The 13,498-nt window shown below is 49.7% G+C and overlaps 1 protein-coding gene across 1 annotated transcript; it reads left to right on the top strand.

The window, feature by feature from the left end:
* Positions 1-2,435: 2,435 nt before the first annotated feature.
* CCSAP (centriole, cilia and spindle associated protein) lies at positions 2,436-12,233 on the top strand (the record flags this gene model as incomplete). The annotated part of the gene is made up of 3 exons (XM_084283365.1): positions 2,436-2,757; positions 9,621-9,904; positions 11,862-12,233. 3 exons carry the CDS (start codon positions 2,436-2,438, stop codon positions 12,033-12,035), a joined length of 780 nt encoding a protein of 259 aa, XP_084139491.1. The 3' UTR covers positions 12,036-12,233.
* Positions 12,234-13,498: the final 1,265 nt, after the last annotated feature.

Raw genomic sequence — 13,498 nt, 5'->3', positions numbered from 1 at the left:
GGCATGCTGCTGCTGCTGGCTCCTTGCAGTGGCCTCCTACACGTGTTCTTGGGACCACGAGCTCAAGAACGCCTTGCACATATTGCAATTGACTGCGTTGTGGTCTGTGTCTCCATGCGTGGTGATTTGCACCCTCAGAGTGTCCGACTCGGTGTTTAATTCCATGGCACACGGTTCTGGAGAGCCCCTCAGCCTGGGGGATGCTCTGCAAGGGAGCCGCTGGGGCTTCCGATCCTTCTTCATGATGGCTTTATTCTGGGGGCAGCTGGTACAAACCTAAAAGGGATAATAGCCCGTGAAACCAAAGCCCCTGCATCTGCTGGATTAAGCAGGCTTCTGTGAGCAGCGTGGGGGCTTGTTCTGTGAGGTGGCTGGGACAGCCACCCCCAGGGCTTGGCAGTTTCACTAGCAGATACGGACCTAGGAAGCCTGTGTCAGAGTGTTATTTTCTTTCTCTGGCAGGGAAAGCCTTGCTGATTTGGATTTTATGCTGTTAAATACTTTAAAAAGTACATTTATTTATAAGAAAATGCTTCTTTCTTTTCCCTGTTTCCTCCCTCCCTCAGACTTTACCCAAGAGGTCTCTCAGCAGCCCCATTTCAGATGATGACTGCTCCTGTTTCAGCTGGGAGTCAGCCTGCTAATGTGAATGCAATGTTGACATGTAATTTTCCAGCCCTGCTTCCACCTCTCCTCCCCTGGTGCCCGCTGCCACGGAGAGGTGGAAGAAATCAGGGCTCTGGGGCTTGGTTCCAGCTCTGCCATCGATCTGGTGTGAAACTCCTGACTTACCTGGCCACCTGGCGTGCTACCTGCAGGAGAACAATAATAAGGATTAAGAGGCAGAAATAAGATCCTCGGGGGAAAAGGGATTTGAAAGCAGGATTCAAATTTCTGTTTTGGTTTGAATGGTGTCTTTACTTGTTTTTTTAATGAAGGGAAAAAAAAAAAAGCAAAATTTGTAAGGGAGGAAATTCTCAGGCTCGTAAATATTGTAGTTCCTCATTCAGGCATCTGTGGAGCTGCAGTTGCTTAATGACTGGCTACTCTCAGCCCATGGAGGTCTCTGCCCTGACGTGCTGAAGCCAAAACTCATTAGGATTAAAAAAGTAAATGTTTATATAGCTACGCTGAGATCATCCAGAGCTGCTGTGCTGAGGACTGGGAGCGATCCCTGGCTGGGGCACATGGAGCTGTTCAGCTCCAGCTCTAGGAAGAGCTGTCCCTCGCCTCCTTCACCCCACACAGGCCCAGCATCCTCCCCCAGAGCCACTGAATGTGCTCCGGGGCTGGTTTCGGATGGGGGCTGCCTGGAGGGACACCGGGCCCTATTGCCTGGTGGCTCCTGCACTGCTAAGGCCTGAAGATTGATAGTGGCAAGCCGTGCAGAATGTGCCTTGGGTAAGGTGTGGCTTTTGGCTTCGGTGTTGTTGGGTGTCTCCACAAGCTTCTGTTACAGGTCTTTTAATACAAATTGTCCTGGGTTATTTCCCCAAGTCTGGCTGCGGCCAATCTGCCCATCACTGCGGGGTGTGTGTGCGAGGAATGAAAGGGATGTGCTGAAACCGGGGCGGGAGCATGAGGACACGGCTTACCTCATAGCACACATGTGGCTGGGTGCTTGTTTTCATGCCAGCCAGGGCAAATGGCCCCAAAACAAGGCTGGTACCATGGAGGGAGGGGCAGGGGCAGCTGACAACAACCCTTATGATGTGCTAACTTCTTGTGGGACAGCATGAAGAGCAGCTACCTGCTCTGAAGGGTGCAGTTTGGGGAGAAAATGCAGAAGATGGGAGCTTGAGTTGTGGTGTTTCGTGTACGAAGGCTGAGGCATGTGTTAATGGCTGGGGGCAGCCTTGTGGGCACCCAGGGGGAGTTCGGCTCTGCAGCTCGGCAATCCCTTCCTCGCTGTCGGGAAGGGAAGCCATGGATTGGAGTGTCCGTGAGCCGTGCTTGCCTAAACTGGGGGCAGAGCCTTTTTGGGGAGGAATAAAGAAAAATTCCGTGCACAAATGCTGCTCGGAGCTGACCCTGGGTGCCGGCGCCTCCCGCCCACACGGGCTTGCGGAAGGCCGCCAGTGCCCCCCTGCGGCCGGGCTCTGCCTGAGGAGCGGCTGAGGGGAGGCCTCATGGCGGCTGCAGCTCCCTCACGAGGGGAGCGGAGGGGCAGGCGCTGAGCTCTGCTCGCTGGGGACAGCGACAGGACCCGAGGGGACGGCACGGAGCTGGGGCAGGGGGGAGGCCGTTGCCACCCCCGTGACGTCACACAGCGGGGGGATCCCCGCGCCGCGATTGGCTGCCCGCGGGCGGGGGGCGGGCCCGTGCGGCGCCGTTTGGGTTTAAACGCTGCAGCGGGCGGGGCGGGGCCCGGCCGGTGGCGGTGGCCGGTGGCAGCAGCGGGTGGCGGCCGCGGGGCTCCCGGCGTGGGCCCCGCCATGGTGGTGCCGGCGCGGCGCGTGCAGACGGAGTACATGAAGCGCTTCAGGGAGCCGCAGTGGGACGCGTGCGGCGCCTGCTACCTGGAGCTGCTGCGCTACCGCCTCAGCCGCCGCCTGCTGGAGCAGGCGCACCGGCCCTGGCTGTGGGACGGCTGGCAGCAGGGCGGCGGCAGCAGCAGCAGCGGCGGCAACAGCAACGGCGGCGGCGGCAGCAGCACCGCCGGGTCCCCCTCGCCGCCCCCGGCTGCGCACGACGAGGAGGAGGCGGGCGGCGAGGCGGGGCGGGACGGACCCGGACCCGGACCCGGAGCCAGACCCGGTAGGAGCGGGGGCGGCGTGGTTGGGGGGGGGTGAGGGGTGGGGGGCGCGCGACACCGGCCGTTAACGGCCGCCCCAACGGCCGCGGGCGGCTGTGGCGTGGGTGCCGGCAGCGGGGGGCTGTGGGAAGCGGCGCCCGGCCGCTTATGTAAAGCGTTGCCATGGAGCCGCCGCTTATGTAAGGCGCAGCGGCAGCAGCCCGGGTCTGCAGCCGGAGCAGAACCGGCCGCGTAGTGCTCTGTGCTAGCTTATGGCACCTTCTGGCCCCCCAAAAGCAGCGCTGTGGCACGGGCGGGCAGGTAGCGCCGCCACCGAGCTCTCAACACCGTTAACTTCTCATCCCCTAAAATGCCTTGCCTCACCTGTGCTGAAATGAGGCTTGATCCGGCAGCCGCTGACAGGTGTTTTGCGGCGTGTTTAGGGCCAGCTGCGTGCCCAGGGAGCGGGGAGTTAAGCCGCGTGCTGCTGGGGATTAGTCCTGGGGTTAGATGTGCTGCTTTGGCCTCGGGAGATCACATCGTCTGGCTTGATGTCCCCTGGGGCCTGAGCTTACCAGAATGGGCTGTACCCTGATATTCACAGCTCAGCTGCAGTCACTGCCCTTAAGAATACCACGTTAGCTTTAGCTCTGTTAGCTATTTCCTCCTCAGGAGGACCGGTGTTACAGTGCCTGCTGGTGGTATAGCACTTTGTAACATCTATGGTGGGGGAAGATGGCAAGGCATCAGGAATGGTCACAGACACTCTTAAGAACACAGCCTGCTTGGGTTGAAGGAGCTGGAGGTGTGCTCTGCTGCTGGCTGCCCCACTACAGCTCTCCATCTCCCCACAGCCATACACTGATGACAGCACCCCAGGTAGCCAGAATGTAACACTGTTAGTGGGTCTGATCTTGCTTTCCTCGAGTAGTATTTTGTAGTGCCTTGAGGAAAGGGGTATTGCAGAGTATGTGTGGAAGAAGCAAGTATATAGCAGCACTGAGAAATCTCTCTGCTGAAGGAGCAGGGAATGGCAGTGTGGGAAAAGATGTGCTCTGTTAGGGTGGGCTAAAGGCTTGGTTTCTAGTGAGGGGAGTGCAAAAGCAGTTGGGGCTCAGACCTTGGGGTTCCTGCCACTTCTGATGCAGTCTGAACACATGCTGATCCTGGGTGGATGTGGTGGGGGCCAGGATCTCATTCTTCTGTGTATCAAAGCAGTGGGGCACAGCAGGTAGCTTGCTGTGACCTGGACTGACTGGCAGCTGGTGAGGCTTGAGGCTGCATGTGGGGATGCTGGGCAGTCCTTGGCCTTCCTGCTGCCCTCCCTGGCTGTGTCTGGAAGAGACCGTGGCTTGATTCCAGTTGGATCTGCTCTGGCAGCAGGTAAAAACTTGCTAGCTGCAGATGAGCTGCTCATACAGGTGTTTTCTGTGGCCAGTGAGGGTGTGTCTGTCCTGTGTGTGTGCATGGTTGTCCCCTCACCTTAGTGGCAAAGGGGCTGCAGAGCAATGCCAGCCTGCCCAGCTCTGAGCTCTTGGGCAGCTGTGCCTGTAGCTGGTGGAACTGTGCTGTGGCTACTCAAAGAGAACACCTCATCTTTGCTTAGGTTCTTCCCATTTACAATGGGAGAAAAATCTGTACCTGATCTTTGCTTCTCTGTAAAGCAACTTAGTATAAATATATTTTCTTGCAGGCATTTAAGAGCCTTAGTAAAAGGCCTGAGAACAACCCCGCTTAGGCAGCTGGATTAAGTGGAAATTTATATCAGTGTATAGCTTAGTGTACAATCAGAAAGCAAGTGACTCATTCAATATTAGGCAATTAAAGATGTGTTTTTCTTTTTAGCGACTGGCTAATTAAAAAGTGCAGAGGAGATAACACACAAACTGCCACCCTGTGAATCTTGCGTTATTCAACTGCCTTTTTTTTTTTTTTCTTTTTTCTGGAGGAGCTTAATTATGCTGAAGTGCTGTGGGGGCAGCTGAGTGTGCTCATGCCAGTGACATCTTTTGTCTTCTGTATCTGGCATCCACCCACACGCTGCAGCATCCTGGTTGTTACCTGGCTACTGCTGCTTCCCTCTGTGCTGGGGGGAGCCGGATTTCTGGCTATGTGGTATCTAAAGTGGCTGTGGCAAAGTATGTTTGGCCAACAGTAATGTTGCTGAATGTCCAAATACTACCACACGCAGTGTTTTTTTTTGTAGAAGAAACAGAATTACCTGCTCCTCACACAGCTCCTACCCATGAGGGAGCACTGAAAGCTGCACAAATCAGCACTGCCTGACTTCAAGGTTTAGTGGTGCTGGTCTAAAGTACTGCCAGCATCAAACTCTGAGGTGACAACTAGGGCAAGTGCATTTTGTCAATATATCTCATGCTGAAGTGGCAGCTGAGTGATGCTAAGGTGCGCTGAGTGGCAAATTTGGCATAATTCCTTCTGGCTCTTCGCTTGCGACACTGTTGGTGGGACTGCTCTGCAGAACATGTCCAGGCATGGGTGTGAGTTAAACATAATCCAAAGAAATCTCGACCTAAATCAGCTGGTTCAGTTGACGCATCCTCGGACCTGTCAACAGAACCCTGTGGGCTGGTGAGTGAAAGACAGGAGCTCTTGGCAGCGGCACAGCAGGCAAACATGTTTGTGAGATGATACTGCTGCGCACACATCCAGGATTAAGCCATCTTTCCATCCATATTGTGATTTTTGCCTTCAGCACTTCTGTACAGAGGTCTGGAATGACAGCGGTGACAAGCTGGTGTCAAAGCAGTTGCCACACAAGAGTCTGATGGATCTGGATTTGTGTAGCTCAGTAGAAGATCCAATTTCAAACTCCTTCCTGGATCTTGTCTGTCATGATGCTGCAGGTGTAGTTGCTGGCTTATGTGCATGGGGAGGAGCAACTGGTGGTGGGGGAAGAAGGTAATGGTGTCAGCTTAGGGGTTACAGTACTGTGATCCAGTCACTTGAGTGTCTTTTGGGTGGAAACAAGCTTTGCCATCGAGTCAAGCCAAATTTCTGCCCAGCTGTGGGAGTTATTCATAGCCACAACTGCATATGTGCCCCCTCAAGAGGCCTTGGAGACCTGCCTTGCTTGGGGGTGTTGGCACTTAGGGGACTGGTGTGCAGGAGGCTTCCCAGAGCAGGCACCTCTCAAACCCTGGCTTCAATGCTGCATCTGGACAGGGGAGCTCTGAAGGTGACTTGGGGGCAGAACCCAGAGTTTCCTGCTTTGGTACAAAATGCTTCTGAACCTGAGGTAGCCCTGTGTGGGGTGGACATCCCACACAGATGATAGAGTTGATTCCTGGGGACTTGTAGGTCTAATAGGAAGGCTGTTGGCTCTGCTGGCTTGCTGGAAGTACGTTTGGAATGGGATTCTTCTCAGCCTGGTAGAGCACACAGTGCTGTGGGAGGGAGAAAAGCTCCACCAACTCTTGTTGGGCAGTGGAGGGGAGCTGTTATGCAAGTTGGATGCTGCAGGAGGACTTAAGTGACCTCTTCTGGGCTGGAGCCTTCAACTGCCCTGTTGGGTGGGCCTGGCAGCCTTGTTTTGCTGCTAAGCACTTAATCCCCTCCTGTCCAGTGTGCTCTGCTTAGCATCCGCGATGCAGTTCTGAAATGTTCCCAGCTTTTTCCCTATCGTGGCTAATCCCCGTAATGCTGCAGCCAGTCGGTTCTGGGTTTCCTGTTCTATTTGCAGCACGCGTTCAGCAGTGCCTGCCGGAGCTGCCGTGCTGCAGGGGCAGGAGATGGCTGCTGGTGCCTGGGTCTGCTTCTCTGCTGTCAGCTGCTGCCTTCCTGCAACAGGGGTGCCTCACGAAATTGCTGGGATATCTGCTGAAGTTTCAAATAAGATTTAAATAAATGTCTGGTGAAGACATCAGCCTTGTACCTTCACTGAGTTCATATAAATGAGCTGTAGGAGTGCACTCATTACAGTATCTGCTCTAATAGCAAGTGCACACAAGGTGCCATAGTATGCTCCAGCATACAGCGTTTACTGCAAGGCTGAGCAGGATTCTGCGTGCCATTTACTCATATGCTTTTATAGCTATTTTGGGACAGGCTGGCTTCGTCATTTCTGCACCAGCTGGGACTGTATCCGAGGGAGCAGCATCCAGGCTTGTCTGTTGCTTTGAAGTAAGGCTACCGATGTGATTGCGGAGACCCCGCTTTCCTGTATTTTGGAGACTCTAAATGCCATCTTCCGTGGCTTGTGAACTCCCGTGTTGTTGTGCTCTCCTGTGGAGAAGGAAGGTGCAGTTTTCCTGGGCAGGATGGAATGGCTTCTTTCACCGAGTGACTCATTGCATATCTGACAGCAACATGTCCTCCCTTCACTGTGTTATTCTCTGAAACGTCGCTGACATGCTCAAAACAGTGCCTCCTCCTGATATGGCTGCTTGCATGTGGAAGAGGACCAAGCTGGTTCCTCTTTAAGAGCGGGCAGTGTAGAGGAACTTGTAGGTAACAGACTACAAGGGGATGCCTCTGTGCTGCCTGTTGCAGCTGGGGTGCATGTGCTGCCTTGTCAGCAGTGAAGCTGAGCCCTAGAGCCCAGGATGCCACGCAAAGTAGGTGTTTTACCACACTGGGGACACTGCTTTTCACATTTATCCAGCTTTGGCTGTGACCGAAACCTTGTGTCTGATATTTCAGTATGTGGCCACTCATGGCTCTTCTGTCACTCCACTGGCACCGGCTGCTTTCCTTGGCTGTTCTCTAGGGGCACTCAGTTGGACTCTGGATGCTGCTGTGTTGCTGGCTACTTCTAGCAGCTACTTGGCCATGCTGCAGTGGCATCTGCTTCTGAACGCTGCACCTGCACAGCCTGGAGTGCCCAGCACCAGGTGCTGTGCTGGTTTGGCAGTGAGTAGGAAATGAACAAGCTGAGCAGCTGAGGCAGCCCACCTCGGGGCAGTGCTGGGGCGTGCAGCGGATTATCCTGTACCCTGCTGGGGCAGAGCGAGGGTACGAGTGAAGCGCAGGCAGGTAACTTCCATTCTGGTGAAGCTGGGTGGATGCTGGAATGAAATTAAAGTGATGTCAGATCGGGCATGCATGAGCTTGATTAGCTAAATCACAGCGATTAGCATGAGCAGTTGCTGTTGTGTCATGGGATGGGCAAGTCCTTCTGCTCTTAATGAAGGTACTGCTGTGAAGTTTGCTCTAGTTGTTTGTGGTCAACCTCTCAATATGTAAGCAAGACAAATTCATTCTATATCAGTGGAGGAATTCTTTCCATACACACCAGCATGTGCTGGTGGTTGCTGGAAGCACACGACTTGCAGTGTGGGCAGCTTGCAGCTGGTGCGGCAGGAGTAGTCCTGCATGTTCAGCTTGCTCTGCGAGCAGCTTGAGGGCACCACTGTGTGTTCAGGGCAAGGCTGCAGCTCAAGCTCAAAGGTAGCCCCTCGCAGGGAGAGCTCTTAGCAGCGGACTGCTGTGCTGTTAGGTTAATAGGTGGCTTTGGTTGCCTTTTAAACAAAAGGTATGGTTGGCCTAAAAGTTACGGAAAGACTGGGTCGTGATGTCTGCTTGTATAATGTCTTATTGTATATTATATATCGTCTTGTATAATGCTGATCTGGCCTTCAGTATCAGTCTAAATGTGCAGATTTAAATGATGCATATTAGGTTCTGTAAACATTAATGTCTGGTGGACAAATGCTGCACCCCTTTGTCACCTGGTGCTATGGGAACAGGCAGGGCCTTTAGGGATCTTGGATAGGGAACTGGCCAGAAAGCTGTTGGTATAATTAGAGCTTTATCCTCATACAGAGTTTTTAGCAATTAGCATAGCTTTATTATCACCTAATTTTTAATCACCTGGGCCCTTTGCAGTGTGGGTCAAGTACTGAGTAAACCACATGGAACACAATAGTCATGACCTAGACTTGGAATACACAAAATCACTCAAATCCCTTTCATCTTGGAGGACGATGACCATGGTGGTATCGTTTGCCATCCAGCAGCAGTTCTGGTACAAGGCCCACTTGGAAGCTGCAGATGCTGATTTTTATGGGTAACATCTCATGTGCTGTTGTACTTCCTTCGGTGGTGGGGTCACTGCATCCTGGCAGCCCAGCCATGGGGGCTTTCATCGTGCTGGTGGGCAAGTGTGCTTTTCTCAGTGCTGATCACCCTGCTTGTAGGTGTAACTGCTGTATAAAATGGCACTGGTTATATCAGCCCTGTTGTCTGGTGTCAGGAGCTGGGGGTGGTGACTGACATGCTGTTAGGGAAGGTGGGGAAACTAGTCTAGGGCAGCACTGCCTGCTGTGTGATACTTTAAACACAAGGCATTCTTCACTGAATAGATAGCAAGGGTGATGTTGATTGCTTTATAAATCTTTGGTTCATATTTCCCTCTCCGATGTAAACAGCAAACCATAACCAAGATGTATGCATGAATAATCAGGGAGCTTGAAAATGCACTCTTCTTTCAGTGGATGTCTGTAATATGAGGGATTTATTTTACATAGCTTTATCAGGCTTGTTCTCTGGCTGGCAGCATCTACATGCCGTTCAGCAGTCCATCTGTTCGCTGTCTGAAAGATGAAAGGACGAAACGGCGAAGATGGAAGATCACTGGAAACATTCTTAGTGCATTTACAGTGCTGCCTGGAGCTATTAGGCTTCTGTAGCCTCACTAGCGAAAGGCACATTTAAATGTGTGGAAGCTGATGTGCAGAGGGATGGGCTTGGAAATATCAGTCACTAAGGAGTGAAGGCGTTTGAGTGAGGTATGCCTTTGCTGCGGTGGAATTAGTGACGTCTTCACTTGCTGAAAAAAAAGTGCAGCTTCAGTGACATATCAAGAGGCTGTGCAGATAGGCATGGTTGTTATTGGGAGCTCAAAGCAGACCTTTCTTTTTTTCAGAAAAAGAAAGAGAAGATCAAGAAAAGCATCAGAAGGAAGAGCAAGAAAAAACTGTAGAACAGACTTCCACAAAGGAAGCAGATAAAACCAGCCGTACAGGACGACGTCCAAGCCGAAGTGCCTTGTCCAGTCGTAACGATCGAAGATCAGCCAAAAGTCCTCAAAAGACAGATGCACCAAAGGAGAATAAGCATCCATTTGCTCTGTATGGGTGGGGAGAAAAACAGACAGATACTGGAAGCCAGAAAACTCACAACGTCTGTGCTTCTGCTTCAGTGAATGAAGTAAGTAAAAAGCTTCTATTTAAGTGAGAACTGATGACTTAGAGCCTAGAAAAGACACATGGCTAATATCTAGGTAAAACTTCCAAGGATGCTTTTATTTGTCATTGCTTGGGAAACAGGGCTTCAACAACCTGTTCTGTTGTGGGTGGTACTGTCCTGTAAGTACTGTCCTGCTGTGGCTATGCTATGTCATGCAGGAGTGGAGTTAGGGGCTTGCTTTGTTTCCTTTGAGAGCTGGTGTCATCCCTCCAGGTTTGGCTGTGCTTGGAGTTGTGTATGAGCAGAGTTTGGTCAGGTTAGTCCTTCTGCGCAGTACGGTATTTCTGAGAAAAGGCTTTCAAAAAAAAAAAGGCAAGTGTCAAAAAACAAAAACATGTTTGGATGCCTAGCTCTGCTTGCTGCAGAGTCTTTGTGTGTTGCTAAACCCTGTTTTATAAAGACAGCCAGTTTTCTACATTATCCAGTTGAGTTTGCAGAGTCTAGCTTTGGTGATACCAAAAACCACTTTTTAAAAAAGAGAGTTAACTCACTAGAGTTAACACTTCTATGTGGTAGTCAAGAACTTGGGTTTGGTGTGGAGGGGAGAAGCAGAGGAAAGTTCAGAGAGATCTACCTAACTGTAGTTATGTACTGTCAGTACAGTATTGTCATTAATAATAAAGGAAAAGTTATAGCAGTAAACTTCAAGATGTTTGACATGTCTGACTGCAGTAGCTGTTAACTGTTAACCTGTTTTGAGCAATACTTGGAAGTTCTGATGAATGCCTGGCTATCTCGTTTCTGGCTGTAATAGTGCTACCAGCAAAACTGGCTCTTGTAAGTGTATTGCTGCATTCTGAACTTCATGAAAAGCAGCAGGCGGTTAGCACCAGGCATCCCAAAGCTGGGATCTGAATCTCTGAGTCTGAATCCCTGAGCCAAGATACCTGAGGATTAATGTGGTGGATGTACTCTTGATGTGTGAGCTGACTTCCAGCAGGCTGTTTTGGGAAGGTTTTGAAGCATTTTCTCCTTCCTGGGAGACTCTAGCTGTGAACTCTTAAGGAAATGAGGAATGGGACCTGCAGCTTTTGGAAGAAGCTGCCTGTCCTGATAAGGGACACTCTTACTGGATTGATAAGCTTGGATCAGCAGTGGAAGATGCTGACTGGTGCCTTGTTGAAGCCCAATAAATGTTAATGTCAAACTTGAGTGGAGAGAGATACTGTGGAAGACTTCTAACATTGCTCATGCTAGAAACAAAGTTGAAGAACCCTTAAGGGTCTCTGATTTGTAGTGAGTGGCAGGATTCCTCTCAAACAGTTAAATAATTGAAAGCCATGGTAGTGCCCTGTCAGTAGGGGTGGCTCTGTAAGGAGGGACTGCTTACTGCCTGCCTAGGTCACTTTTCTTGGATGTTTCAAAGTTGTTACTCTCCTCTTGAGATGAGATCTTTAAGTCTGGAAACAGAGGCAAGCAAACACAAGCTGGCTATTAAGACCAAATTTGGTGAAAATGATAACTTGAATATGCATCAGGACACAGGTTTTTATATTTAAACGTCAAGAAGTTCTTTGGTATCTAGTGAGCAGTCTCTAACCATTGATGCTACTACTATGCCTAGATCTTAAGGGATACATACTGAGGGATAATTAAGAATTTTCTATGGTAGAAATAGGAGAAACAAGGCTTTTTAAAATGTCAGAGTTAAGATTCAGAGAAACATTAAAGATTTTTGCAGTCTTTCCCACCATGAGGTGGGGGAAATATTGCAGAGTAGAATTTGAAGCATCTCTTTTTGGAAAAGTTCTGTGCTTCTTTTTTTATTAGTGGTGCAAATTACATGAGAAAATGTGATCTTCCTAGCAAACCCTGTTTCTTCAGAATGGGGGTTGGGATAAATAGCAAGTGCCCCTTGGCTTTCCTGGGGGCTTCCTAGCCTGTTTTCCTGCTTGTAACACTAACTCTGGTCTTCCAGATTCATGAATCTGCTCTACGAGCAAAGAACAGGAGACAAGTGGAGAAAAGGAAGCTTTCTCAGAGGCGAGTACGATCCGCAGAAACAGAGAAACCTTGCCGGATAAAACCTCCCCCGCCAGACAACCCGTGGATGACAGAGTATATGAGATGCTACTCAGCAAGAGCTCGGTGAAATTGGATTCCATTAGGTATCATCATAAAGCTTTGCCTATCAGGACACTGGTGCAAGGAACCAAACTACTTATGCAAGGTTTTTATAGGGAGTTTCCAGCTGTTAAAATATTTGTTACAGTATTTTTATCTTGGCTACCTACCTCACAGTGGGGTGTATAGTTGGAGCCATAACATTTGAAGCGGCTTTTAGATATAGCTACCCAAATTTTTAAACAATTCCCCTTTTGGGAATCTTTGTAATGCGTTTCAGTTGACTTGTTTTGGGGGTGGGGGGAGTGGAGGGGGAAGCCTGGCATACTGGCAATCAAGGCAAACATTTTTTGATCTTGGTTATGAGTAATCTGCTGTCCCTTACTTCAAAGTTAAGCCCTCCAAATCATGGGGAGGTGGTGTTATATTAGGGGGGAGAGACTTTAAAGGTGTGATGGAGGTGCCTTTGTATTTATAGTACTATTGAGTCAATATTTCTACCAAAATAAGTGTATTAAGACAGGCAACAGGGAAGCCAGTAGGTCTGGTAAGCAGCACTAATAAACATAGATGCTTTTTAGGCAAATGCCAAGTGTTGTCTGTATATAGAGGCTTTCAAAAAACTTGCTGAATCGGTGAATCTGGTGATACTTTCTAATTTTCACTGATGTTACAAAGGTCATTGTAATAAACTACTAATTATCAGAGCAGGTAACAGCTACAGGATCATTTTGCTGTTGCTGTGCCTATTGTACCAAATAACTGATGTAGACAATCATCTCACAGCTGCTGCTCGATAGGCAGTTGCTTGTTGTACCAGGATCAACTTGGCACCACTGTATTAAGCTTGTGGTCAACTTATTCTACATTTAATCATGTAAATGCCGGTTTATCGGTGGGCTGGCTTCTGTCTAGTGAAGTCTATTTTTAACACTTAGGAATATCTGCGCTCAGTGGGGTTAGACTGCAACATGCATTCCATGTGGTGGTATTGTATGAGTGTGCTTTTAGGGGTTTAAAACTTAAATTATTTTTGATGATGCTTGTAGGTGAAGTTGAGAAGCTTTCTGCCCCCAAATTGGTGCAGAACTCCTTGCTAGTGGGGTGAGGGCTAGAGAAGGAAGGACAGGTACTTTTTAGTAAAGAAGCCTTTTAGTAAAGAGTACATATATATAAAGGAGCTTGAACGCTTTCAGTTTGTAGGTCTGTTATGTATTAGGAGTCATTGTTTGTCAAATTCTTAGTGTTTTTTCTCCTCAGGCTGCTGTGTATGACTTGTTCAGTTTGATAACTAAGCTTTAGGCAGACTATTCCTGTAGTTGTGAGCTTCAAGATTTTGTTCAGATGTGCTGTGTGTTAGTTATGTACGTTGCTTACCTTTAACACCTTTGCAGCTCGCTTTTTACAGACTAGACAACTTCTCACAGTAAGCACACTTGCACTTCTGCAGCAGAAGCCTGTACCTGTCTTCGCTTCACTGCACCATCTCAG

This window comes from Netta rufina, assembly GCF_964035555.1.
Source record: "Netta rufina genome assembly, chromosome: 3".
NCBI lineage: Eukaryota > Metazoa > Chordata > Aves > Anseriformes > Anatidae > Netta > Netta rufina.
This window is presented reverse-complemented; position numbering and strand designations above follow the sequence as displayed.